The sequence below is a fragment of the Zalophus californianus genome, chromosome 16 (assembly GCF_009762305.2).
Source record: "Zalophus californianus isolate mZalCal1 chromosome 16, mZalCal1.pri.v2, whole genome shotgun sequence".
In the NCBI taxonomy this organism is placed as follows: domain Eukaryota; kingdom Metazoa; phylum Chordata; class Mammalia; order Carnivora; family Otariidae; genus Zalophus; species Zalophus californianus.
The window spans coordinates 59,540,379-59,566,058 of record NC_045610.1 but is presented as its reverse complement, the minus strand read 5'-3'; the positions used below and the strand labels follow the sequence as shown (position 1 = coordinate 59,566,058).

At 63.4% G+C, this 25,680-nt stretch overlaps 1 protein-coding gene across 9 annotated transcripts in view; it reads left to right on the top strand.

Moving 5' to 3' along the window:
* RBFOX3 (RNA binding fox-1 homolog 3) overlaps nt 1–25,680 on the top strand; it is a 403,727-nt gene that overhangs the window by 372,249 nt on the left and 5,798 nt on the right. For 6 of the 9 annotated variants that reach the window (XM_027567994.2, XM_027567998.2, XM_027567999.2 and 3 more), the window contains 9 exons: nt 9,026–9,280; nt 15,486–15,623; nt 17,516–17,569; nt 18,402–18,494; nt 19,956–20,016; nt 23,221–23,274; nt 23,531–23,663; nt 24,128–24,308; nt 25,201–25,262. In XM_027567994.2, coding sequence (XP_027423795.1) covers nt 9,026–9,280; nt 15,486–15,623; nt 17,516–17,569; nt 18,402–18,494; nt 19,956–20,016; nt 23,221–23,274; nt 23,531–23,663; nt 24,128–24,308; nt 25,201–25,262 — 1,031 coding nt within the window. The remainder of the gene's footprint in view (nt 1–9,025; nt 9,281–15,485; nt 15,624–17,515; nt 17,570–18,401; nt 18,495–19,955; nt 20,017–23,220; nt 23,275–23,530; nt 23,664–24,127; nt 24,309–25,200; nt 25,263–25,680) is intronic. The other 3 variants (XM_027568002.2, XM_027568000.2, XM_027568001.2) reach the window with 2 other exon arrangements.

The following is a 25,680-nucleotide window of genomic DNA, read 5'->3' as shown; positions in this document are numbered from 1 at the left end:
TCAGTTGGCCGCCAGAAAATTCGAATGTTAACGTGAGCTGAACGCAATGGAGAGGCTAATTGTCTGCTCCTGAAAATCACATCATGCATTTCAAATTGAGTTAATGCCCAGGGGGCCTCCACGAGGGTGTCTGCTCCCGGAGGCCGGGCTCCACCCTCCCTGGTGTGCCCCAGGCCCCTAGAACCTGGCACCAAGTGGGCTGTCTGTGCGTATTCGACAATCAAGTTCACGCACGCCGTTGCTCGCACCCCCACTGGCAGAGATGCGTGAACGCCAGCCCCGCCCGCACCCCCAGCCAGGGTCCCTTTCTGGAATCCCGGTTGTCACAGGCCCCCCTGAGAGTAGGGCCAGGCTCCACCATCCTTGGAGACATCCAGAAAACCCATGATACCCCTCCTGCCCAGTGTGCCTGGAATCACAGCAGGACGTCTTCCCCAGAACCAAGGCCATGTAGCAGGAACACAAGCAGAGCCCTGGCGCGTGGGCTCGCCGGGGACGGGTGTCGGTGGGCATCCAGCCAGGGACGGGCGTCGCTGGGCATCCAGCCTGTTCCCTTGACATCATCGTGGGCCCGGCTTCATCTCTGTGCCTCTCTGTAATTTCATCTTCTTTTTCCCCAAAAACTTCACTTTACGATGGTTGGCACATTAAAAAATGAAAATAAGACCATCCCCTCCAATAAAATTCTCCTGTCTCTCCCACTCTTCCCCCCCTTTCCTGCCGGTCACCCTGAGCATCCGGATGCTCTCCCATGGCTCTGTGCCTGCATTCTCTCGAGTGGTCCCCTTGCTCCGGGAGACTCTCTCCCGTGGCCCCCGAGCCAGCCGCCCTGGGCAGGCCCGGCCAGAGAGAGCCTCCTTCTCAACAGGTGGGTGTCCGCCAGGTCCCCCACACCTGAGAAGGGGAAGGCACTATAGCCAGGGTGACCATTCGGAACGGTCGGATTGGATTCACACCCACACAGAGCCGTTCACCTGCGTTTCCTCACCTGTAAGAAGGGAACGACCATAGCGCGTTCCCGGACCGGCGCTGGGGAAGAGCCGTGACAGGTGCGGCATGTTGGATTCTTCGCCCCTGGAGGGTCGGCCATGGGAGAGCGAGTCCGTGGACTGCAGTTGTACAGGCCCCGAGGCTGAGCCGGGTGCTGGGTGGAAGTTTCCAGAAGGCAGATTTCAGCTCGGTACGTGGAAGAACTTTCTGGCAGAGCTCTTCCAAGACCGAAGGAGGCTGTGCGTTGGTCGAGAGCAGAACCCAGTGGGGGTGCCTGTCAGGGAGCCAGAGAAATGTGAGTCCCAGTTTGCCTGGCGGGCCAGGTTGAGTGTCACCTACGGTCAGAGATGTGGGCCACTGGCTCACGTGTATGTGCCTGGGATGGGGGGCAGTGGGGAACCTCCCTCCAGATGGGGGGTCAGAGCCATGAGGTCCCTGGCTCAGCTGTCACTGGAGGCCCCAGGGACTTGAACCACACCTCCTGCCTGCTGGAGGTCAGCCCCAGCTCCACCCGCCTCCCCTGCCAACACTGATTCTGCACGGAACCGGGGGAGAGCTGGGGGCCGGGCCAGGAATGCTCACAAAGGGCTCTCTGGACTGGTGTCTTCTGGAAACCAGCCCTCCCATTCTCGTGGCCCCGTGAATTGTCACATGCCGTGTGCCTGTGGACAAGCAGGCTGTGGCCCAGGCTTGGGATCTTGACATCTGTCCACCCCATCATGGTTCCGGCCACAGGGAGCATGAGCAGCGGCATCTGTCCCGGGCCCCTCTCCCCACTGCCCTCTCCCCACGTCCATGTAACGATCACTCCATGCTGCAAGTGTCTCAGACCTCCTGCTCCCTCGCCACGTGGCCTGTGGCTTCAGGGTCCCCTCTGTGAGATGCAGCTTGTGACCCCCAACTCTTAGGTCACCAGGAGGTCACCAAGTTTGCAGGGCACTGAGGGCAGGCACTGCTCACCGCTGGTATTGGGCAGACCCCAGCCTGTGCACCTCGGTGTGCCCTGGTGCCTGGTGGCGGGGCTCAGCAGGTGCTGGAGACAGAGATGTGCGGGCCGTGGCTGTGAGGGGGAGGGTCCGACACCTCGGGGCGGAGTGGGGCGGGCCGACCACACCCTCACAGTTTGGTCTGCGCGCGGGTCATTCTGCTTGCCCGCCTCCTCCGCACTGTCTGGAAGCTGGCTTCGCCCAGAGGTGGAGAGATGGCTCATTGCCCAGCCTCTGCCGCCAGCCTCCCCCTGCAGCCTGGCCTTCGGGCCTGGGGCATGCGGCGCCCTCCTTCCTGGGGGTGAGGAGTCCAAGAGGCAATTAGCCTGATTGTCCTGGAGGGACCGTGGGCAGCAGGAGCCAGAGGGACTGTGTTGGACAGAAGGGTCCGGGCGGGGCTCCATCAGCTACCGCTCCCCCTCCCCCTCCCCCTGCTCCCCTGGCATTCCGCCAGCCCATCACTGCACCTTTACCCTGGGACCCACATCCCGGCAGGACGGGAACACACTGGCCGGGGGACTTGGGAATTCAGGCTGGGGCAGACAATGCTTTGGGCCGGGGGATGTGGGCAGACATTGTGGGGGAAGGGAGGTTCTTAGCTTGAGCTCTTGAAGATGAGGGTCTTCCCACCCAGACCCTCCCCTCCTGTCCCCCTTCCACAGACCAAGAGGCAAGGTTGAGCCCAGTGCTGCTCAGCAGTTGAGGGTCCTGGTACCAAAGGCAGGGCTGCAGAATGCAGGGGCCAAGACAAGGCAGGGGCGAAGCGGGAGGACGGGGGGCATCCCTGAGAGGCCGGCCGGGCCCGCCCTGCAGAGATGCCTGCCTGGTCTGTTCTTGCATCCTGCACCACATCATCAGGATCCGAAAGGGTATCAGTGGCTCTCTCACTCCCTGGGGTAATTCCAGGTGACTTTATTTACAGGGAGACTGTTTTCAGAAGTGTCTGGACGGTGGGTGGAGGGGGCCTGCCAGGGACCGTGCAGGACCCCACAGCTGGTGGTGACAGAGCCGCCACCGCCTCCCAAAGGGGTGAGGAGGAAGCAGCGAGTGGAACCGGGAAGGGAGGGTCCTGGAGCAGGCCGCCTGCAGAGGAGGTCCAGTCCGCCTTGGTCCAGGGCAGAGCCAGCCCGAGACAGCCTCCCGGGGACTCGCTCTCCTCCCTCCGAACACTGGAGGGCAAGGGGTGCAGTCCACGCCAGTCACCTCTCAGACAAGGGGAGAGCCGGGCTGGCTGGACAGGTGGCGGACACGAGGTGAAGCCGCTCAGAGAGCCCCTGTGCCCCCCACCGAGGCTAGCCACGCGCGACACCTGCCCTCCTCGGTTACCCTCTGCCAGATGCATGAACATGGATCTTTCTGGAACTTACCACCTTCCAGCATCCATTACTGCCTTCTGGGAGCGGCTGGCTTCTGCCGGGCCAGAAACTCCTCGCGGACCCAGACTGCACCTGACTCATCTTTAAATGCGGGCTGGGAGGAGGGGCTGCATACATGTTGCCTGGGCTGCACCTAGTTCTCGCTTTACGGAGTGTCATGTTTGGCATTGCTTCTGTGCCCCGCCGTCGGCCCCCAGGGCAGCCCTGACAGTCACCCCGCGGAGTGATGAGGGGGTCAGGTGGCGGTGTGCTGGCGTCCAACAGCTGCCTGTCCTGGGACAGACCCAGCCCTGACCGGTAGCACGCGCCAGTTCTCGGGGTGTAAATACTCCCACTCTGGCCGATTTCAAGCTGCCAAGGTGAGGTCACCACACTTGGAGCTGAAAAGAGATGCTCCCAGTCTGCACTCGTGAGCCCAGAGAAGCTGGAAGGGGCCAGTTCCCGCACAGCACGGGCCGCCCTCCGCCCTCCACTTCCAGACTCGCCTTGTGCCGTCCTGCCCTGCTTCTGCAGTTGGCCCGTGTGCAGTGGAGGGTGTGGGATGGAACGCGTCTGTGTGCTCCCCTGCCCTGGGGCCCCAGGCAGGCGTTATCGGTCTCTGCCTCTGTGCCTCCATTTCCCCTCTGTAAAAACTGCCATCGAAATACCTGCCCCGCGGAACGGTGAACGAACGGGAGATAAAGGGGCACGGAGTGGGCTGTCTGCGGTTTCCCGTGGGGAGTCCTGCCTCTGGGCTTGTGGGGACTCCCTGCAGTGGCACTCGGGGCACACATAGCACTGTTGGTGACCGCTGTCACGACATGCTCACTCATCCGCCAGGTGCGTGTCTGTCGCGGTCCTCCTGCGTGTCACCACGCTCTGGGGGCTGGAGATTCAGCACCAGGCAGACTCTGCCTAGAGATGATGTTCTGGGGCAGGAGGCAGACAAGACGTGGTGGCCATGTCGGGACTCTGAGATGGAGGAGGGCAGAGCCGGGCCAGGGGATGGGGAGTGCAGAGTGGGGGCACCCCAATTTTAACGGGGCCTCCCTGAGAAGGTGACGCTGAAGGAAGTGAGACTGCTGTGGGGTATGCAGTGAACAGTGTTCCTGCAGAAAGAACAGCCAGCGCAGAGTCCTTGAGGCCAGAACTGGACATTCAAGGGGCAGCAGGGACACTCATGCCTGGCATAGAACAGTCAAGGGGAATGAAGCAGGACATGAGGGCCCAGGAGGAGAGGGTCCAGGTCATGCAGGGCCAGGGCGCCATGCTGGCACTCTGTATTTTACTCAGAGAGGACTGGTTGTAGGGGCAGGGGCAGAAGCAGAATCTGGGGGAAGTCATGGGGGTCAGACCTAGGTGGGAGCAGCAAGCTGGCCGAGATGGTTGGGTTCTGGGTACATGTTAAAGGTGGAGCGGATGGGACTTCCTGCCTGACTGTTTGGAATGGACAACAACAGAGGGGTCACCCCAGGTGCAGGGCTGAGCACTGGCCTGTGGGCGGGGGCACCTCAAGGGAGGCAGATTTGATGGCGACAACGAGGAGGGAAGCAGGAGTCCCCTCGGGTAGGTCAAGCTCGAATTATGTATTAGGTGCGCAGACGGCTGGCTGTAGTTGGAATTCTGGGGAGAAGTCCAGAATGGAGACACAACTTGGGGATGGTCAACATGCCGTTGGTATTTTTAAATTGAAACTAAGAACCTTAGTTTTAGCCACATCAGAGAGGGTCCAAAGACTGGGTTTTGGGGGCCCCCAACATCTACAGGTTGGGGAAATGTGAGGAAACGGTAACAGTAACACAGATGTAGAAGGAACGTCCGGTAAAGCAGAAGAACCAACAGAGAGTGGTGTGACCAAGCCGAGAGAGGAAAGCGTTTCTAGAAAGAGGGGTCAGTGCTGCTGAGGGACCAGGTCCGGTGGGGTTTTCAACATGGCAGACGTGGGAACTTTGACAAAGGTAGTTTCAGGGAATGGTGCCAGGGAAAGCCAGTTGGAGTGGGGCTAAGAAAGAGCGGGAGTAAAGGAATTGGGGGTTGCAGATCAAGGCAGCTCATTCCAGAGACTTTGTTCTGTAGGGAAGCAGCGAACTGGGTGTGTAGGCTGAAGGGGCCATTGGGTCCAGGGGGTTCTCCTGTAGATGTTGGAGGCCCCCATCTGTCTATTCATCCCTCCATCCACCATCCATCCATGCACACATCCACTCATCTGATGTGCATTGAGACTCTTCTCTGAGTTCAACAAAGTGCTGTGCTGAGTTTAGGGATATGGGAGCAGAGAGTGAGTGAGTGGCCCTCGTGCTCTGGGAATTTCCAGTCCCCTGGGGAGCCAGATATGTTCACAAGCTGCTCTGAAACAAGGCCAGCTGAGACAAGGCCCCAGCCTAGCAGGAGGAGTCTGCTTGGCTCATGCCGCAGAGCCCAAGCCTCTCTTCCACTCTGGCCGCCGCAGACCGAGGAAGGAGGATGAAGCACTTCACGCCCTCAGGTGCACCTGATACCCTCTGCTTTTCCGTCCAAGGCTGGTCCAGGGGCCCTCAGCCCGAGCTGCACGGCAGAACCTCATGGGGAAGTTTGATCGTAAATCCACTCAATTGCCCTGGGGAGGGGTCCAGGCGTGGGATGTGCAGCCAGGGTGCGGGCCACTCACCTGAGCACAGCCACCTCCAGCGTGGATGTGGAGGAGACACACAGGGGTGATGAGAATCTCCCCCAGGACCCACCAGATCACACTAGCTAGGTTTTATTCTGCATTTCTCTGTCCGGGCACGGTGATGACCTCTTGCAGATGAGGGAATTTGTTCAAAGACAATGAATGGTCACCCAGGGCCACCCGGTGGCTAAGGGGAGCCCTCCCTGTGTATCCCAGGCTCTATCTAACTCTGCCCCTGAGCTGTGAAACCTCACACTCCCCAGGCCCCCCATGAAGGGCCACAGTCATGCGTTCAGGAGCAGAGGTGAAGATCTGAGAGCCAGGCAATCTGTGCTGCTATCCCCGCTCCTCCTGTATCTGCCTGACAAGTCACTCGGTCCCTGTGCCTCAGTTTGACCAGCTGTGAAATGGGCGCTATTGATCGCTTGGTGGGTTGGAGGGGGATTCAGTGAGTTAGTGTGCAAGGCAGAGAGCTCTCTATGCTCAGATGTGCTGATTTATTATCACGTCCCAAATGGCCCCGGATGCCCCATCTCCCAGCTGCCTCCTGCCCAACCCAGACCCCTTCAGACACGGGCACTCGAGCCCCAAACCCACCACCCTGCCATCCCACCGTTGTGTTGTAGGTTCCCTTGCGGTCTGGGCTCTGCGCTCCAGCCCGGGGAGCCGCCGCGGTGGGAGTGGCGGCTGTCACTAGTCCCGAGGGGACCCAGGGAAGAGGGCGCTGGGGAGGGGTAGGTGGTGGGGTGGGAACGAGCAGATAGAAGAGCCCCTCCTTCCTGAGCCTTGGAAGAGGGGGGAAGTGGGGGCCCTGGGAAGATGTGAGTTGGTGTAGGTTCTAATCAAATATTTATCAGTTAATTGATCTCTCGAGGCTGCTGACAGCTCCCTCTCCCTTACCCTCCTCCTCTGCCTCATCCCTCCGGCTTCCCTCACCCCTTGCCCTGGCCTCTGTCCCTCCCACCCCGGGGCCTCCTCCGCCTCCACCAGCTCTCACCTCCCCCAACCCACCCCTTCCTCACCCTGCACCCTCCCCTTCTCCTGCCCAGTAGGTAATGGGACTTTGTGGGCTACTTTGGAGCGGGGCGGGGGGGGGCAGTCCAGCAAAGGGTGTGCACTCATGAGCGTGTGTGATACACACACGTGTTTCCCTCCCACTGCCTGGAGCTCAGATGCTGCCCCAGCTTCGGGCTCTGCAGACAGAGGGTGGCACAGAATTTTCTGCTCGTGAGGCCACCGCTCAGCAGGGTCAGGGGTCACCCCAGGATTTAGGGGCAGTGAGAGCAGGGGCTAGCTCTGGGGATTTAAAAGGGCTGGGGCCCCTGGCAGAGTTGGCCTCAGGCCTCCTGCCACCGGGGAGCTGGGCAGGCAGACAGGTCGGTCCGTGGGGGACAGGGCCCTGGGCTGCAGGCAGAACACCCAGCCCAGGTCTTGTGCACATTCACCAGCACCCTCAGGAGGCCAGGCCTCTCAGGTCACCTCATGCTCTGGGTAATTGTCTGCATTCACTCCTGCCCTGGACGGCAGAGCCCACAGAGGCTGGGGGCTGCCCATCCCGCTCCACTCTCCGCCAGAGCCACGGGCCTGGCACTGCCCCCCCCAGACACGTGATAAACAGTTGTGGGGTGAATAAGTAGTAAGCAATGAAGAACAGAGCAAGACCGGGCATGTTCTCTGGAAGGAGCCCCCATCTCACTGGGGCATGGGCAAGGAAACAGACCTCAAAACATGCCAAGGCCAGGGTGACGGGGGCAGCGCAGGAGTGCGTGGGGTTCCTCCTTGGTGAGACTGTCCACGTCTGTGCAAGAGTCCTTCCACACTGGGGAGATACTCAAGTGAGGGATGGCACCTGTCCTTCCAGATGGTGGGGACACTGTCTCCCAAGGACACCCTCGGAAGGTCAGAGAGTGCCTCACCTGCTCAGAGGGGCTGCTGCTAACCTGCCCTCCCTCCCGGCATGTATCCTCAATGGGGAACAACAAGTGGAGAAGCCAGAACCCCACCCCTATTCCACCCCCCCGACAGCATGAGGACCCTTGTCCCTTCTCTGGGGCTGAGGGGCTTTCTCCCAGGGCTACAGCGGGGGTTCCCACAGGTGCCCAGATTGCTGCAGGAGGTCTGGGGTGCGCATTGCCGACAAGCTCCCAGGTGAGGCTTCTGGGTCCAAGCGCCCCATGGGAAGAGCCTCTGCCCTGCCACGTGGCTGGGACCCTACCCCAGGGCCCTGGCTTCTAAAAGCCCCTGGGGCAGCAGGCCTTCAGGGACGGGGTGGGGTCTTCTGGAGATCTGCTTGGGGGTCTCAAGACAGAGCTGGAACCTTCCATGCCCCACAGACAGCACCTCAGCTTCGGGGCCATGATGGGGGCCCTGTGGTGCCAGGCTCCCAGTTCTGTGGGACCAACTCTGATCATCTTCCCTGCAGGCTGTGATGATGTTCTCCTTCTCCTGCTTTACCAATGGGAAAAACCGGGGCTTGAAGCCTTCATAAGGGAGGAAGGCATGGCTCTAAGGGACCCCCATGCTGCTGGCACGTTCTGTATCTTTTTTTTTTTTTAAAGATTTTATTTATTTATTTGAGAGAGAGAATGAGAGATAGAAAGCACGAGAAGGAAGAGGGTCAGAGGGAGAAGCAGACTCCCTGCTGAGCAGGGAGCCCGATGCGGGACTCGATCCCGGGACTCCAGGATCATGACCTGAGCCGAAGGCAGTCGCTTAACCAACTGAGCCACCCAGGCGCCCGGCACGTTCTGTATCTTGACGGGATCAACTGGGTAGAGGGTCCACGGGATCACATGGTGTTACTTCTTAAAATTGCGCGAGCTTAATGTGGGTCTGAAAGTATGCATCGGTGGTCTCAAGCCTGGGCTCCCCAGGCACCTCCAACGGCTCAGATCTGGTGCCCCATGTCGGGGAGTCCCCCACCCCCACCCAGAGGGTCTGGGCCATGCTTCTGGAAACCCCCGCTCCAGCCTGCAAGCTCTTGGAAGGGGGCAGGGTCCAGGTCCGCCAGCCGTCTAACCAGCCTGCTCTCTTTCCCTCGGCAGGGCAATCAGGACGCCACGGCTCCGCCTGAAGCGATGGCCCAGCCCTACCCCCCTGCCCAGTACCCCCCTCCGCCACAGAACGGCATCCCTGCCGAGTACGCACCACCCCCTCCACATCCTACGCAGGACTACTCGGGCCAGACCCCGGTCCCCCCGGAGCACGGCCTGACCCTGTACACACCAGCACAGACCCACCCCGAGCAGCCGGGCACCGAGGCCAGCACACAGCCCATCGCCGGTGCCCAGACAGTGCCGGTAAGGGGCCCCACGAGCCCAGAGTTTCAGGGAGCAGTGCCCGCCCAGAGGGGAGGCTTGGTGGGGCAGTGAGGGCCCGCACGGGGGCCTCCGAGATGGACAGGCAGGTCCTTGCCGCCTTGGAGCTCTTCATCTAACACCAGGCACAGGGTGGCCGGTGACCCCGATGGCTGCCCGACCCCCTGAGTGGAGCCTCCCAGCTGGGCCGCCAGCAACCCGTCCCTGGGAGGTGGGGGGAACAGTGTGGCCTGGGTCAGGGTGTCTGCACAGGCGGGGGCAGGGCGACGGGAGAGGAGGCTCAGGGCCCCTCCCGTGTCTCGGGTGGCAGGCACGGCGATCATTTCTAATCACTCGTAATCTACCTGCTTGGCTGCTCTCCAATCAGAGAGCCTCACTTATGTGGTTGTAATGTGGCTCCAAGGAGAAAGTGCTGAGCCACACGCTTCCCAGAGGCTCCCGGACAGCAGAGGAGCGTGGCGAGGGGCGGCCGGCTGGAGTGGGCGTCCCACGACGCAGCCCCTCCTGGGACCCACCAGCTGGCCCCACCCCTTCCCCGGCCCTCCTCCCCACCGTCTGCGTGCGCCCACCCCTGCCTCGGCCTCTGGCCTTCGGCTGTCCCCCGCTGGCTCCCTCCCAGTGCAGGCTGGCTGGGGCTGGGCAGGAGGCCAGCAGCCTCCCGATGGGCGCCCCCCTCTGTGCTCCCTCAGCCGCCCTTCCGGCCTGGCTCCCGGGGTGCCGTGGGGACCCAGATACTACCCACCCTCCCTGTGTGGATAGCAGCCCCCCAAGCTCTCTGGGGAGAGAGCCCACCCAAGCTGCCCACTGGGCTGGACCGGCCCCTCATGTGGGGGCCAGCCGGTGCCCTTCCACCCTGCGTGGAGCGCCGCCAGCGAAGTCAGACCTTTCCACTCCCCACGTCCCAGTGTGGGGAGTCTCCCGTAGACCCGTAGACCACCCCCACCCGGGGTTCCTGCAGCTGCAAGAAGCAAGGCCCGCGGGCCATCGAACTGGGAGCCGAACTGTACTTCTGGGGCCGCTCTGCCTCCGCTTTGGCTTCCTCAAACCCACGGCGTGGGTGTGCTCAGAGCAGAGCCGGAAGCGCTCGGCGGGACCGCATCACGGCCGGTGGACGGCGTCCTTCGGAAGGGCTCCGGCGGACAGGGTGTATCTGTCCAGACCTCCCATGACAAGGCCTCCTCACGAACAAAGGGTGAGGCTGGGAATTTGCCCTGGATCGAGTGCGGGAGACAAGGCGGTCACACTGGCAGGTGCCATGGGGGAGAAGCAACAGCGAATGCCTACGCCATAGAACGAGCCGGGAGACCTCCTGGACACCGGAGTGCCAGGTGCAGCCAAACCGCGAAGAGCATGAAGCCTTCCTCCCCTCGACCGACGGTCGGGGGGACCCTACCGTGCACCATGCACTGAACCAGCACTGGGGGGGCGCGGGCGGGTACAGGGAAGAGATGACCAGCCCTGCCCTGTGGTGTGGCCACCAGTTCCCACCCGGCAGGGACCTAAAAGTCAACAGGGGCCAGTCGCGGCCTCCATGCCTGTGACAGAATATGGGCCCAGGAGGGGACTCAGGAGTCCCAGAAAGGATTCGTCCCAACTGAGAGGTGGGAGTCTCACTTCTCCGGCCAAGTGCCTCCTGAGGAAAGCGCCTGGACCCAACTGCGCCCCAAGCCTGGTCAACGGGGCCGCCTTGCCCTTCCTTTGACCAGCCCGGGTCTCTTCAAGTCCCGCAAGCTCGTCGGGGTCTGTGGGTCTTCCATCCGGGGATACAGAGGAGAGACCATTCCTGGCCATGCCTGGGGCCAGATGAGCCCCTGCAGGCTCATCTGGAGACGCAGAGGCCGCGAAGACACCCAGGCAAAGACGTTGGCCACCACTGGATGGCATGGGCGCTCAGAGCCTGGGTATCGCTGCAAGCACGGGTGTCCCCCCTCGGGAGGAGCCGGAGAGGGCAAGGGCACCCCATCCTGCTCTAAGATTCCAGTAGCCACCTTCTTCCCAGAGGAGCTGCCCGGTGCTCCCAGCTAAAGCTGAACACCTCCGCACCGGGTCAGCTGTCCCCTGTCCCATCCTTGCATGAAGGCTCCTCAGCTCACCGAGGCGTCCTCTCGGCCCTCCCCACCCAGGCAGCCTGGGGTCCAGGTGGGACGGTACAGGGCAGCAGGTGGTGAGGGTTACGGCTTCTGTCCAGACCTGCTGTCTCCTGCGCGTGGATTCTGCTCGTCATCTCTGGCAGAAGCGGCGGGGGGTGCCGTGTGGGACAGCAGCTGCTGATGGATCGGGGCCTTCCTCACTACTGTGCAGGGACCCACGGGTACAGACTGGGGACCACCTCCCCAGAGTGCTCATTCGCTCAAGGTCGCGCAGGTCCCCTGCAGGTGCTCTCCCCACCCACCTGTCCTCCCCGAATCCTGGGACAGCCAGAGGGGCTTCTACGCTCAGAAGCTACTCCCACTCTCCCCCTCTTCCTCTGCGCCCTGAACCTCCCAGGGCCTGTCCCCTGGGCCTCTCCCCTCCCCAGCAAGCAGGTGCCAGCGCACAGGGGACCAAAGGCCACACAGTGCAAGAGATGGAAAGACACCCCCCAGCCCCCACACCCACTCCCCCGCCACCGGGGGTGAGACCCGGCTGTGCACCGCCGCCATGCTGGCCGGCCAGGGGCAAGCGGGCGACACCCTCGGTCAGCATCAGTGCAACAGGTGCGTGGCCGGCAGAGAGCTCTTAGAATATTCTGTCGCTCAGAGTCCGAAGTGGGAGCACACAGCTCTGCCCAAGGAAAGGCTGCCCGTTATGACAAAGACATCGTCATAAACAGACGGCTCGAGGCCACACGTGGAGATGGCCTCCCCCAGGCGCACTGGCCACCCAGCAGAGCTGAGCCACGTCTGGCGAGCGGGGGATGGTCATTACATGCGTGTCCAGGAGCCTCTGGGGGAGCAGGCGTGAGGGGCTGCAGAGAAACATTTCCAGGATCTCTTCCTCTTGTCATATCAGCAAGCCTTGGATCTATCCAGCCACGAGGCCATCCTGCTGCCCGAGCCCCCACCGGACCCCCCAGCCATGAGCCCCTGCCCAGGGCTCTCTGGGCCTCTCCCTGTGCCGAGTAAGCTCGGGGAGGCCCAGGCACGGGGGGCTGTAGGCTCCTCTGACGGTGGGGGATGCGCTGGACACATCTGGACCTTGCCCCTGGTCCACCAGGGGTCGGATCCTGGCCTTGAACGGGGGTGGGGGGAGGGGGCATGATGGCTCAGGTGACAGGGACAAGGAAGCAAAGCCCCTGTGGCCAGCTGGGGGAGGGGAGGGGTGACTGAGGCCGGTGGGGGGTAGGGTAGGTCACTGTTGTCTTCTTTTTCCCTGCCTTTGAGCACTGGGGGCAGAGGTTACTTTAAAAGAGAAAGAGGAAAGACAAGGGGAGTCCCAGGGAAAGGCCCCACAGGCCGGCCCCCTCCCCATCCCTGCCCCTCCTCGCCCGTCTGTTCACACTGGGGGTTTCTCCACACATCTTACGATTTTACAGTCACAGAACCCGTTCATCTGCCTCTGTCCGTAGCTGTGCTGGGGGGTGAGGGGGCTCCTTCCGAGTGCTTGTGCTCTGGCCCCACTTACAATTCATTCCACAGGGCCCCCCCAACACCCCATTCCCCCTCCTTGCCCTCAGCTGGCTCCCCTCCAAGGCTTCCATGGAGGGGTCTGCAGCACGGGGGGGGGGGTGCTGGGACCCCCCCCCGGACGTGGAGACTCACAGTGGGCCCAAAGCAGAAGGGAAACCCAGGAGGCCCGGACGTTTGCCTGGGCAGCGGCCCCCCACGGCCCCCAATGCCCGGGGCTCCGTGGGTGCTCCGGGTGCGCTGGCCGAGCTGACCGCTGCCCTCTGCTGGTCCGCCGTCAGCATTACATGCCCCTCTCGGACTGAATTCCCAAATTCAGGGTGACTCCTTTAGTCACCTGCACCCAGGAGCTGCGGCGGGATTGGGTGTATGAGATGCACTGGGTGGGGGCATGGTGACAGAGGGCACCCTGACCACTGCACGGGAAGAGCCACACTTTGTCGTAACCAGAGGGTGGGAGAGTCAGCAGGTGCACGGTGGGTTCTGCTTGGATTCAGGGGCGCGGACGAGCTTCTGGAGGTCTAGCGCAAGCTTGCTCTCTGCACGGAAGAGCGGGACCAAGGGAGAAGGAAAACGGGGGCGCAGGCGGGGCTGTTGGGCATTCGCAGGTCCCCGGCTTCACAGGAGGAGCTCCCGGGTGTCCCTGAGGCACCCAAAGGCGGCTGCCCGGTGTTGCCTCCGTGGACCTGCCACCCACCCCCACCCACCAGCGGTTCCTCCATGGATGCTCCAGTAATCTGGCTCCTGGGGCTGGTTGGTGACCTCCGGGCCCAGGTGCTGCATCACCTCCAGCCCCAGCCTGGGACGGGCATCACTTGGCAGCCCAATAGGAGGACTCCGAGAACACACACTCGTCAGAACCAGGGCCACCCCTCAAAGGACGGCCACCCCACCCGAAGAAGTCATACACGCCCCAGGTGAACAAGAGGACCGTGGCTTCCAGCCATGCCGGGGACCGCACACCGTTGCTGCTTCCTGACGTAGGAGTGCAAACCTGAGTGTTAGGGACCTTTGAGCAGGTGCTCAGCCTCTCTCACCAGCCCAGGAGCTGATGACGTCCACTCCCCTCACCTCTGGCATCTGCTGCCTGGGAGCCTGGTCAGAGGCCTCCTGGCTGAGCGCCGGAATAGGGGAACAGGCCCCTCCTTCCAGAGAGGATGAACGGATGGCCATTGAGGGCAGCCACTCAGGAGTCCGCAGACAGACCTCCTGCCACTAGCCACCCTTTGGGCTCCATTTCCTCGGCCTGGAGGAGGCCTCGGGCACAGTGGCCTGGCCCTGCTCACCTGCCCTAATTCCAGGAGGCCTGCTGTGCCCATCAGCACTCCTTTGCTGGACCGCAAGGAAACCCACCAGAGAGTGGCTTAAGCAACGCGACGGTTCTCCGAGACCCAAGGGAAGCGGACTCTGGGCGTCTCCCCTCTGCCGGCCTGTCACTGCCGGTCAGCTGCCTGTGCTCTCAGGCCACGTGGGGGGCCACGGCCACCAGCACTTGCCCTCGTACAAATTCCAGCGTGGGCCTCAGGGGAGCCTCCCGCCCCTGCTCTCCAGGCGTGTCGGAGACACTCGGGACTGCTGTGCTGGAGCCGGGGTACGCCTCGTGCTCCCGGCCAAGGTCCCACCGTCCCAGAAGCAGACCCTGGACAAGGCTCCAAGTCCAAGCAGAGGGCCAGGGACGTGATCCCAAGAAAACGCTGACAGAAGAGTGGGGAACTGGGGCAGGCGAGCAAGGAGCAGGGAAAGGCACGTTCTCAGCCTGTCTGCCCCCCAGGGACACGGGGACAGAGTGGAGCCCCGGAGGAGCCCCAGGCGTGGGTGCCGGGCCGCCTGTGCACCTGCCGTGTCTGTCAACGGCTAAGGGCCACTCCCGGACACTCGCACTTCGACAGGCCGCGCCAGCGAGCTGAGCCAGCACGAGCCTCGGGGCTGGAGGTGGGCGGTGCTGGTGTGTCCCCGTGAGCACCCGGCGTCCGGGTCACGGTGACTGAGTGGCCACCTCGGCCCATCGTTGACCGAGCGCCCGCTGCATGCCTGTGGCACGGCGGCTCAGCAGCGACAGAACCGGGCTGACGGCCAGCCGGGTGGTGATGGCGGCCTGTCCCTGCAGAAGTCCACCCAGGGGAGCCTCACAGGCTTGTGGCCTCGGCACCCGTCCTGGCCTCGTCCTCACGGGGGCTGTGGGCTCAGAGGTCCTTGCCTCGCGGGTCCCCCGTGCTCCCAGCACTTAGACCGTGTCCGGCCAAGGGCACACCCAGGACTTTGATGATCGTAGTAGTCGGTGGAGCTGAGGGACCGTTAAGGTCAGACCTGTGGACAGGGCCAAGCCGGGGGAGTGGAGACACCCCCAGCCCCGGAGACCTTGCCTCGTGGTGGCGGCCGGCGCAGCCCGTGCAGAGGCCTGCCGGTGGGACCTCCGAGGTTGCGAGGCGGTACCTAGTGAGAATCATCCGCCCAGAACCCCCCCCCCGATCCCAGCCCCAGGACGGGGTGGTCCAGGGAGTTGGGGGACCTGGCCTCTAGAGCCTCCCCTCCCGCGGGGTGGGAGCTGAGGGGCACCTCACAGCCCGGTGCTCTGCCTACAGCAGACAGACGAAGCGGCACAGACGGACAGCCAGCCACTGCACCCCTCCGACCCCACAGAGAAGCAGCAGCCCAAGCGGCTACACGTCTCCAACATCCCCTTCCGGTTCAGGGACCCCGACCTGCGGCAAATGTTCGGGGTGAGTGTGTGCGGCCCCCCCCGGCTCCCACCCGCCCCTGCTCTGCGCCCCCAGGATCCCACAGCCTCCTGGGACCAGCCCTGCCCTGCCCTGAGGCCACGGGATGGGCAGCCAGAAATCTGCCCCCCACACCGCCCCACCTGTGCTCGGGGCTTCTTAGGGTCCCCGCGGGGCTGAGGCCTGTGCCAGACCCCATGTGCCCTCAGAGGCCACCTGGAGGGGCAGCTCAGTCCTCTGCCGCTCCTGCGTTCTGAGGGGCTGAACACTGCACCTCTCTGCGCCTGTGTCCATGGGGCTCCGGGCAAATGCTTCAGCCGTGGGAAGCCAGCCCAGGCTGATTGGCTCCCTGGATTCTCCCAGTCGGTTCCTAGATTTTGTGCTTTAGGATTTGGGCCAGCTGCTGTGTGGCCATGAGAACCTGCAGGGCAGGCCTTACATCCTGTGGCTACTTTCTTGCCGCTTGACCTGAGCGGCACGCCGGGGCCGAGGCCCACTACGTGCTGGGCTGCCCCACGGGCGGGGGGGGGGGGGGGAGCGGGCGGCGGTCAGGCTGTGCGTCCGAGAACAGAGCGGTCACAGAAGCCTCGTGCGCCTGGCCCACGGTTTTTCCCGCACCCCGTACCCTCTTCCCCACGGCCGGCACGGTGCCCACCCTCACCCCTGCCACAAGCTAGGCAGGCTCTGGCCCCTGAACCCAACCCTGCCTTCACGCCACCCACTGCCCAGATGGGATCCATCAAAGGGGAGGTGCCCTGAGGGTGGCCTCGGATGGCCCTGGCACCCACACCTCACCCCAAATAGCCACCCCCCTTCTTGGAGGCCAGGCCCCATTGCACGTGGGGCTTAGACACAGTGAGGGGCTGATGGGATTTGGAATCATCAGGATTCAGCTCCTCTTGCCTGGGCCAGGCTGCTGCCAGCCTCCTCAAGCCTGGAGCCCCACTGAAAGCAGCCTTACAGAGCTCACCCTGACCGGGAACCTTGTCCCCATACAACGGGTACCAACTGGCGTCAGCTCATCTCGTCCCCACACCGGGGCGTCAGCTCACCTGTCCCCGCACCAGGGCATCAGCTCACCTGTCTGCATACTGGGATGTCAGCTTACCTGTCCCCATACCAGGGCACCGTCCTCCCTGTTTCAGCCTTCATCAGAGTTGGGATTGCAGTGCTGTCTTGCTCCGTGTCATGTCACTGCCCCCTTTGACACCCGTCAGTTACACACACTGGAGGCCTCAGGACAGGCCGCTGGGGACCCGATTGCAGGGATTTGGTTTCACAGGTCCACGGTCTCCTGTGACAGTGAGAGAGCCAGGGCTGCCCTTGGGGGTCCTGGGCCAGTGATGGGGGAAGGGGCCAGGCCCAGCATCGGGGCCTGCTGGCCAACACATCCCAGACAGGTAGAGGGGTTTGGGGTCAGTGCTGTTCCACACCCCACACAGCCCAGCCCCGGATAACACAGGCTGCTGGCTGTATGCGGTCCCTCCACGGCACTTCATCTCTCCCAGGGGCTCCTGCCCCCCTCCCAGTACCTTACCGTTTGGGAAGAACCTATCCATAGTCCTTTACCCTTTAGGGTGAATTAGAGGTGATCCTCCGTAACTTGGGGCAGAGTCCAGGCAGGGACTCGGGGGGAGGCTGCCCCCTTCCCCGGTTCTCAGCCCCCACTTGGCCCTTAGACAGGCAAGGAAAGCTCTCTTCATGAGAACGTGGGGAGGGGTCTCCTGTCCCCAGACCCTGCCACACCAAGAGCCGCTCCTCTTCCCTGCGGAGGGCTGGGTGGGACCGGGCAGCAGGTGAGGGTCTCCTGGGAAGCAGGCATGCCGGGAGGGGGGGGGGCGGCACTCCTAACCCACCCTCCCCTGTCTCCCCACCTCCCCTCTCTGTCTCTGCAGCAATTCGGAAAAATTTTAGACGTGGAGATCATTTTTAACGAGCGGGGCTCCAAGGTGGGTGCCGCCCAGAGGCCGCCACCATTACAGCGCCGGCTGTAGGTCCCGCCAGGCTAACGTGTGAAATGTGCGTTTCCTTCCTGGAGAGCTTCGCGCCCGAGGACCCCTGAGCTACACGGGTGCTTGTACTCCCCGCTCCTCCGCCCCTCCCGCCCCCGCCCCCGCCGCCTGTGTTGGTGCCGCAGCTGCTGCGCTCCTTTCTCTCCAAGCTGCCGGGACCTCTCTGCCTGCGCCCGGGCCCGGGCCCCGCCCGCCGAGCCGCTCCTCCGGGGGGCGCCCCCTGCTGGCCTGCCCGAGAGCTGGCCCCGAGGCTCGAGGCTCGGGGGCGCGGCTGCAGGGTGGGCCGCGGGAGGGGGCCCGGCAAACACCAGCCCTGCTCCCTGCTCAGGCAAGGGAAGACCCCCATGCAGGCTCCTGAGGGGAAGGGGGGTGGGGCTGTCCCCAGGAGGTCCTGACCCCCCCCCGCCCCCCTTGCCCCCCCAGGGGGCATCAGGGTGACAGTCCTGGCCCCTTGGCCGGGTTAACATCTCTCTTGGCGCTTTGGCCTGTCCTCTGGGAGGTGCCAGGCGGTCAGCTCAGGCCGGGCTCGGGCCAGGCCAGCAGCTGCCCCCGCCTGGGGCCCCACCCTTCCTGGGCATCCTGCTGGTGGCACCAGGGCAGGCCTCTGGGCTGCCGACCTCTCCTTCAACTCACCTGACTCAGTCCCTCTCTCTTTCTCTCTCTCTCCCCCTACCCTCTCCCCCACCCCACTGTCCCGCCCCCCCCCACTCCTCCTATGTTTTCCTTCCTCTCATCCTCTCTCTCCGTGTCTGTCCTTCTCCGCTCACAGGGTTTTGGGTTTGTAACTTTTGAAACTAGCTCAGATGCTGACCGAGCCCGGGAGAAGCTGAATGGGACGATCGTAGAGGGACGGAAAATTGAGGTGCTCAGATAAGTGCGCTGCGCAGGGCGTGCCCTTGAGAACCGCCACTGTCGCCCAGGTCCCCCTCCCCCGCCCCTCGGCCACCCTGCGGAGAGCCGGGCCAGGGTCCCCGGAGCAGGGCGGCAGGGCGGGGAGGGCAGGGCCCCGCCAAGGCCAGAGCCCAGACCATCTCCTGCCAGCCCTCCTGGGCACCCAAGGGCCCCCCCCTCTGCTTTCTGGAGGAGGCTCCCCAAATCTGGGAATCAGCCAGACCCTGGGAGGAGCCCCGAAAATCATGTGTTTGAGGCTTGGCAGCTCCAAGGACCACAGCCAGCTCAGTCTGTCCCCCAGCTGGGAGGTGCTGTTAGTCCGCCAGGGAGCAGCAGCCGCCCCCTGTCCTCCCCTCCCCAGCTGCCAGGAAGGGACCTAGCCCCGCGGAGCAGCAGACAGAGGAGGTCAGGGGCCCCCTCTCAACCCCCCTTGCCCCTTTTCTGGTAGGCTCCCCACCCCCCCCCCCGTCCCAGTGCGGCAGCTCTGGGTATCTGGGAGCTGGGCTCCTGGACAAGCAGGGCAGTGAGGGGTGGCCAGAGAGGGGAGGGGGTCCGCAGCAAGTGCAGAAGAGAAGTGGAAAGGCCTGGGGGCGGGGAGGGCTTCCAGAAGCAGAAGGGGTCCTGGAGGCCCTGACCTCGGCCAGTGGTTCATGCCCAGTGGGCACCTGAGGATGCAACCTGAGGTCCAGGGGTTCACACTGCACGTGGGAGAGGCAGAATGAGCCCGACTCCTTTGCCGGGTTCCACCACCTGCCCTGTTCTCTACTTCCTTCCACACAGGCCTTCCCCCACTGCCTTTCTACACCCCAGCCTGGCCCTCCAGGGGGAGGGTCTTAGATATCTGAGATGGGACCCACCCCCTTGGCGCCCGCCCGCCCCCTCTCCCATCGGCCTTGCTCCCGAGGGGTCCCATCAGGAACTCTCTGCTGGCCTCGGGAATGGCGTGCCACCCCCATGAGAGGGGTGCCCACAACTGGGAAGGCCTCAGCAGCCAACGAGGGCACAGAATGTCTTGGGGGCCGGTCTGTCAGTTGGGCTGAGAGCACTTTGTGGAGAGTCCACCAGCTAGCTTCTCCAGTGGCCTGGGGTTGCCAGAGAGAGACTGGGGCTTGGTTTGTGGGAGCAGCACATGAAGGGCAAGAACCAGCGGGCCGGACATGGTACCTGAGCCGGGGGCTGGGGGAGCAGTGGTGGCCAAGGCTCCCTGGAGTGGGGGGGCAGCACAGTGGAGAGGGGCGGCCTGGGAGGAGGGCAGGCCAGGGTGGGGGGCCAGGCGGGCAGCAGAGACTGTCCTGGGCCTTCCTCCCAGCCCCCAGCCCCCCTCCATGTGGCCATGCACAAACAGTGCAGAGCAGGACCAGGGTGGTCAGACGCCTGCAGGGAGGCCAACACTCCCCTCACGCTCACCTTCCCCCTCCTTCTCTCCGGGTAGGTCAATAATGCCACAGCCCGTGTCATGACCAACAAGAAGACTGCGAACCCCTACACTAACGGTAAGGCGCCCAGGACCTCGGGGAGGCCACAGGGGCGGTCAGCACGGACACGGGCCCTGGAGGAGCCTCGGCCGCTAGAGGCCCACCGCCCTGGATGCCAAGTGCCCCCTCATGTCCCAGCTCCGCTGGGGCCGCCCACCCCACCCACACAGTTGGCAAGACGCCTGGGCCTTCCCAAGCACACAGGGCACCCAGAAACCACGTGGACAGGCTTCGGGCACAGTGGGTGTGGCCACTTCCTGGATTATTACTTAGTTTCTAAGCAGTGAGGGAGCGCCTGGGCTAGAGGTACTCAATCTTCGGTGAAAGTGAGGGTGATTAGGAGAGTTCCCCACCCCCACCGTGGAGACACTGGAAGGTTGAGGCCCCCACGGGAGCCTTGCCGTCCATAATGCGCTTCAACTGAGTGGTCTCACATGCGCCGGACCCAAGCAGAAGCCGGTCCTCCTTGAAGACAGAACCCCGGAGGCTGAGTGGAGGGGTGGCCCTCAGCTGCGTGTCTTGACTCCACCCGGCAACGCGGAGGGGTTTGCGTGCAGCCGGCAATGCCCTGGGGCCCCTTTGAGTTGGTCCCCATCCCAGGGAATGGCAGCCCTGCTCACAGTCAGGATCAGTCTCCCTGCGGGGCGGGGGCTTGGCTTCTCACCCCCCAGCCTTCCTGTCCCTGTGCGATCGGCCACACAGGGACTCAGGTGACAGGCCGGCAAGGGGCAGGACATTGGGGGTGATCTGCCGCGGGACCCACCAGTAGGGCCTCCCTCTGTGCCCTCCTGGAGCAGGACAGGGGTCTGGTTGAGCCACATTTAGGCTGGATTATTATGCCTCCCATCCTGCTTTCCTGAGGACTATGAAAGCTCAAAGTTTTCCTAAAAATCTGGGGGTGCCTGACTTTGCCAGTGTCCTGAACTCCCGTTGAGTGCTTGGCACCGGAAGGCAAAGTGGTAGACAGACATGTTTGGAGGGTCAGGACGATCATCAGGAGCCAGATGCCCTCTTCACCCAAGAGCCACACCCCCTGCTGTCTGACCAGGCCTGAGAACGTCAGGAAGCATGGAATTCAGAACGGAGTCCACGTCTGAACCACTGCGTTCCTGGCCCAGGACGGGCACAGAACCAGCACTGCTCGCACAAGGATCAGCTGAGGGCTCACAGCAACAGTCTCACCGAAGCGTCCTCACTGGCCTGAGGAAGAAGGACAAGGGCCGCAGTGGGCTGGCCCCAGGTTCTCTGTGGGCTGACAGTGAAGTGCAGCATGCGGGCTCTGGTGGCCTGGGAGTGTGGCTTGAAGACTCTAGAACACTCCAGAGCCCTCAGAAATTCATTGGTTGTGGGGGGAGAGGGGCAGAAGTGTCCACCGTCAAGCTCACCAGGTTTGACCGGGTGTTAAGACTATTTACAGAAGAAGCAAAGGAGACACCCAGGAGGGTCTCCAAGCTGCCTGTCATCTGGGGTCCCACACAGTGAAATGGGACTGGAAGCAATGGGTAGAGGCACCAGGAAGCCAGAGTGACAGATAAAGACGCCCAGGATTCCAGAATCGGCAGGTGGATGTGCCAGGACCATCTCAAGAGAAGTCCCAGCTCGAAGAATGGACTCAGAAAAGCCACTGGGTTGGGGCCCAGGGGAGGTGGGCTCGGGTCATTGCTCTAGGACACTGCTCCGTCATGGGTTTTTACTAAGAAGACTACGTTCTTGGGACTGGAGTTCTTTTTAAGCGATGAAACATTTCTTCCCTCCTGATCTGGGATTCAGAGAAGGTTCCAGAGTCTCAGCATGAATGTTCAGACACAGCCACACTGGTCAGGTGATGTTGGAAGGGGAGGGAAGGTGGCCACAGTCTCATGGGAAGTGGAGCATGGGCCCCCAGGAAGAACACGGTTGCCGACACTCTGTCCTGAATGCCTTCCGGCCACCCACCCAGCAGTGGGGATGTTAGAATCTGGGTATGAGGCCCACAGGTAGAGTCTTGACGCTCACGGCCTGGTCTGGCCCTTTGCCATGCTCTCCAGAGGTGTCTTGCTAGCCGGCCAGTGGGCTCAGTTCGTTTTGTCCCTCTTCACAAAGTCAAGAGAGAGATGGAGCTGGGCCTTCAGGGCATCCTGCAAACATAAGACCAGGTACACTGAGGGGGACAGGGGGCTGGGCTTGGTCCAATATACCGCTCCCAGCCCATTCCATCTGAGCTAGCGCCTGGGGTCCGAGCCCCCTCAAAGCCAGCTGGTGTCCATCCCCAGGGGCCTCAGATGGAAGCAGGCTTCACTCCTGCACCTGGGTCCCTGGTGGGAGAGGAAGACTGGCCCAGAAGCGGAGGGCCCTGAGCCAGCGGCCTGAGCCGGCCCACCTGCAAAGGGGGAGAGGCGGCGGCTGCCAACAGCTAGGGGCCAGGGAATGGCCAGGAATGTGCGTTTGGTTTGGATCTGGCTCTGCCACTTGCCGTCTCTGGGCTGTGAGGCTGCTGCGCCTCCCTCAGCCTCCACTTGCTCATCTGGAAAACGGGAGGGTGTGACACCCACCTCATTGGCTGGGTTTAGAACAGCGTGGCACATGGTGAGATGCTCAGGAAATGTCATTATTACCTCGAATCCCAAGGCCCTTTCCTCCCCAGGAAGCCGTTCCGTTGGCTGCTCTGGGGATGGCCAGGGCTGGACTGGGCAGTGGGGAAGGAGCTCCAGCCCGGGACCGAAGCTGTGGGGCAGGAGGTGGGAGGGGTCTGCGGCAGAAGCCCCGCCCCGCACGGCAGCCTCCCACCCTGCTGGAAGGCAGCCAGGCCCCCACCGGGGACAGCTTTCCGATGCCTGGGCTCTGTCATGTGCTGAAGCGGGGGCGCCGCCAGACCCCTCATCCCGGCTGTGGGCCTGCAGATGTCCCTTCCTAATTCCGGCGGAGACTGCAGACTCCAAGCTGCCGGGCTGAGGCCCCGGGCAGGCTGGGGAGGGCCGCCGTTTGAAATAAGTCACAAAGACAGCCAGGCAGACGGGTCAGGAGTGACTTGGTCCCCGGCATTTAGGGAGCAGAAGGTCAGACCCGGTGAGGCGGCAGCATCCCGAGTGGGGCCGGGGTCTCCTCTGCTCACCCTGCCTGCAAAGGGAGGCGGTCCGGCCAGCCGTCTACAGAGGCCCCGCCTTACGTGGGAGGCCCCAGGATAGTGTGAGGTGGGGAGAGAATGGGGAAGACGGTAATTGGGGTTCTTTGCTTCTCTTCTAGGCTGGAAGCTAAATCCCGTGGTAGGCGCAGTCTACGGGCCTGAATTCTATGCAGGTACAGGCGGGAGCCTTCCTTCTGAGTGTGAAGGGCCGGGCGGGGCGGGGGGGGGGAAGCGGTGTGGCCAGAGGGCGTGGTCAGGGGAGGCGTGGTCTGCGCGTAGGCAGGTGGGTGTGGCCGGGCGGGGCGTGGTCATGCGGGTGTGGTTGGGCGGGGCCAGGTGTGTCTGCGCCCAGGCCGGGCCCTTGGGCCTACGCTCGCCCTCTCTGGGCCTTCCCTCTCACCGCCTCTTCTCCGGCCCCCTTTCCTGCAGTGACGGGGTTCCCCTACCCCACCACGGGCACAGCCGTTGCCTACAGGGGCGCGCACCTACGGGGTCGGGGCCGGGCCGTGTATAACACGTTTCGGGCTGCGCCGCCCCCGCCCCCCATCCCAACTTACGGAGCGTGAGTACCTGGGGAGGCACGGGGAGGGAGGCATGGAGAAAGGCCCAGGGGGTGTGGGGAGGGAGGCCTCGGGCAGCCAGAAGGGCTAGGCAGCTTTTCCAGAACGGCCGGGGGGGGGCTGTGGGAACCCCCAGACCTTCGCACTGCAGTTGCCCCCATATCGTACCCCAGCCCCACCCTGCCATGGGCACCAAGGGTCACTGGCATTTGGGGGACATTTAGAGCCCCAGCACTTTGCTGGATGGTTTAATGGGATTGTGGTTGGCCCTTAAGCTGGGTGAGGGCCTGCTCTAAGCCCTCCCTGGTCCGTTACCCTGGGCCCAGTGCCCTCCGCCCCTATGGGGGGGACAGCTGCCTGGGCTGGGGTGGGGGGAGGGTAAGCACCAGGGGCCGAGGGGCCCCTGGCTTTGTGGGAGAGAGGAGCTGACCAGCAAGGGTGTTACTCTATTGTTATACCAAAACAGGGCGCTGGAGCAAACGCTTGTTAAAATGCCAGTCCCGTGGGCAGGGCCGGCACCCTGCCCCCTCCCTCCTCAGCAGACGCCGGAGCCGGCCTACCCCACCTCTCCAGCCTTCCCACCACTCTCTTGTCCGTTTGCTTCCAGGGTCGTGTATCAGGATGGCTTTTATGGTGCTGAGATTTATGTAAGTGCAGCCCCCTGGGGGGGGGGGGGTCCAGGACTTCAGCTGATTTCCAGGGTTCTCCCCTCCCGGCCCCCCTTCCTCTCCCATCCCTCCCTATCCCTGGGACCTGGGAGGGTGAGCGTGCCTAGGACCCTGGGTCCTTGGGGACCTTGGCATAGCTGAGCCTGGGCTGTCTGTGCCCACGTGTGCTCCGGTCCACAGGACGCTGGGTGATGGGGGCAGGAGAGACGACTCTCCTGTGTCCCTAATCACATTGAGTGAGCCCCCTTGGGCACCCATATCTAGTACAGAGGCCCGGAGAGAGACCAGGAGGCAGGGGCTCCAGGGTGGACCCCGTGGTGAGGTCCTGTGGCATCTCTCTCCCTTCACGGGGCTGCCCCTACTGCTTTCTCTAGCCCCGAGCCCCAGCTGCCGACCCCACCTCACACACATACCCAGCCCATCATGAGACCTTGCTTCCGTCCTGGGCAGTTGCCCATAGTTCGACAGTCCCTTTGTGCCAGGGCCAAGACATGATCTGAGTTTGCCCTTGAGCCTTCTCAGTGTCCAGGGTGGCCCCCAGAGTCACCCATGGGTTCTTGGCACCCACTGGCATCAAAGTCAGGGGCTCACTGGGCTGCTGGCAGGTCTGTGGGCACTGATCATGTGCCAAAGCCATGAGCACAGCCAGACGCTATCATCGGTGCCCACGGATGGGACTTGAATGTGTGCTCCCTGCCTCCCCTCGAACCATGCCACTGACCATCTGCGGTCCTTAGGCCTCTGCTAGACCAGAAGCTATGTGCCCCCAGGCCTGCGCCAGCCAGTGCTCACCTGGCCACGGTAAAGGTTGAAAGGCTGCGTCAGCCCCACTAAGCCCCTGTGCTGTCTCTCCCTCCCCCTTTCTCTGCAGGGGGGCTACGCAGCCTACAGATACGCTCAGCCTGCGGCAGCCGCGGCAGCCTACAGCGACAGGTATGGCTGGGACAGTAGTCGGGGTGAAGAGAGACAGTAGGACAACAGGCCCCTGGAGGGGTGGGCTCAGATAGACGGGAAGACTTACCCACGGCTCGGGCCTGGGGGAGCCTCCCCCTGGTGGCGCAGGGTCTGGACAGAGGGCGCTGAGCCAGCGAGCCCCCGATTTCTTTAATCACTTCCTGCTGGCATGGCTGGGGGAGGCCCTGCCACCCCCCACCGTTCAGTTCTCCTCTGATTCCCAGCCCAGGAGGCCTGAGCCCCTCCCCGAGCGCTGGAGGCCCCGGGTGAGCAGGGGAGTTCGGAGGCTCTGCTTCTGCCCCCAGGTGCCCCTCGGACCCCGCTTAGGGCTGCCAGGTCTGAGACTCCTTCACACTGAGGAGAGGCTGTGAGCGCACCCTCCTGGTGGGGGGGTCTG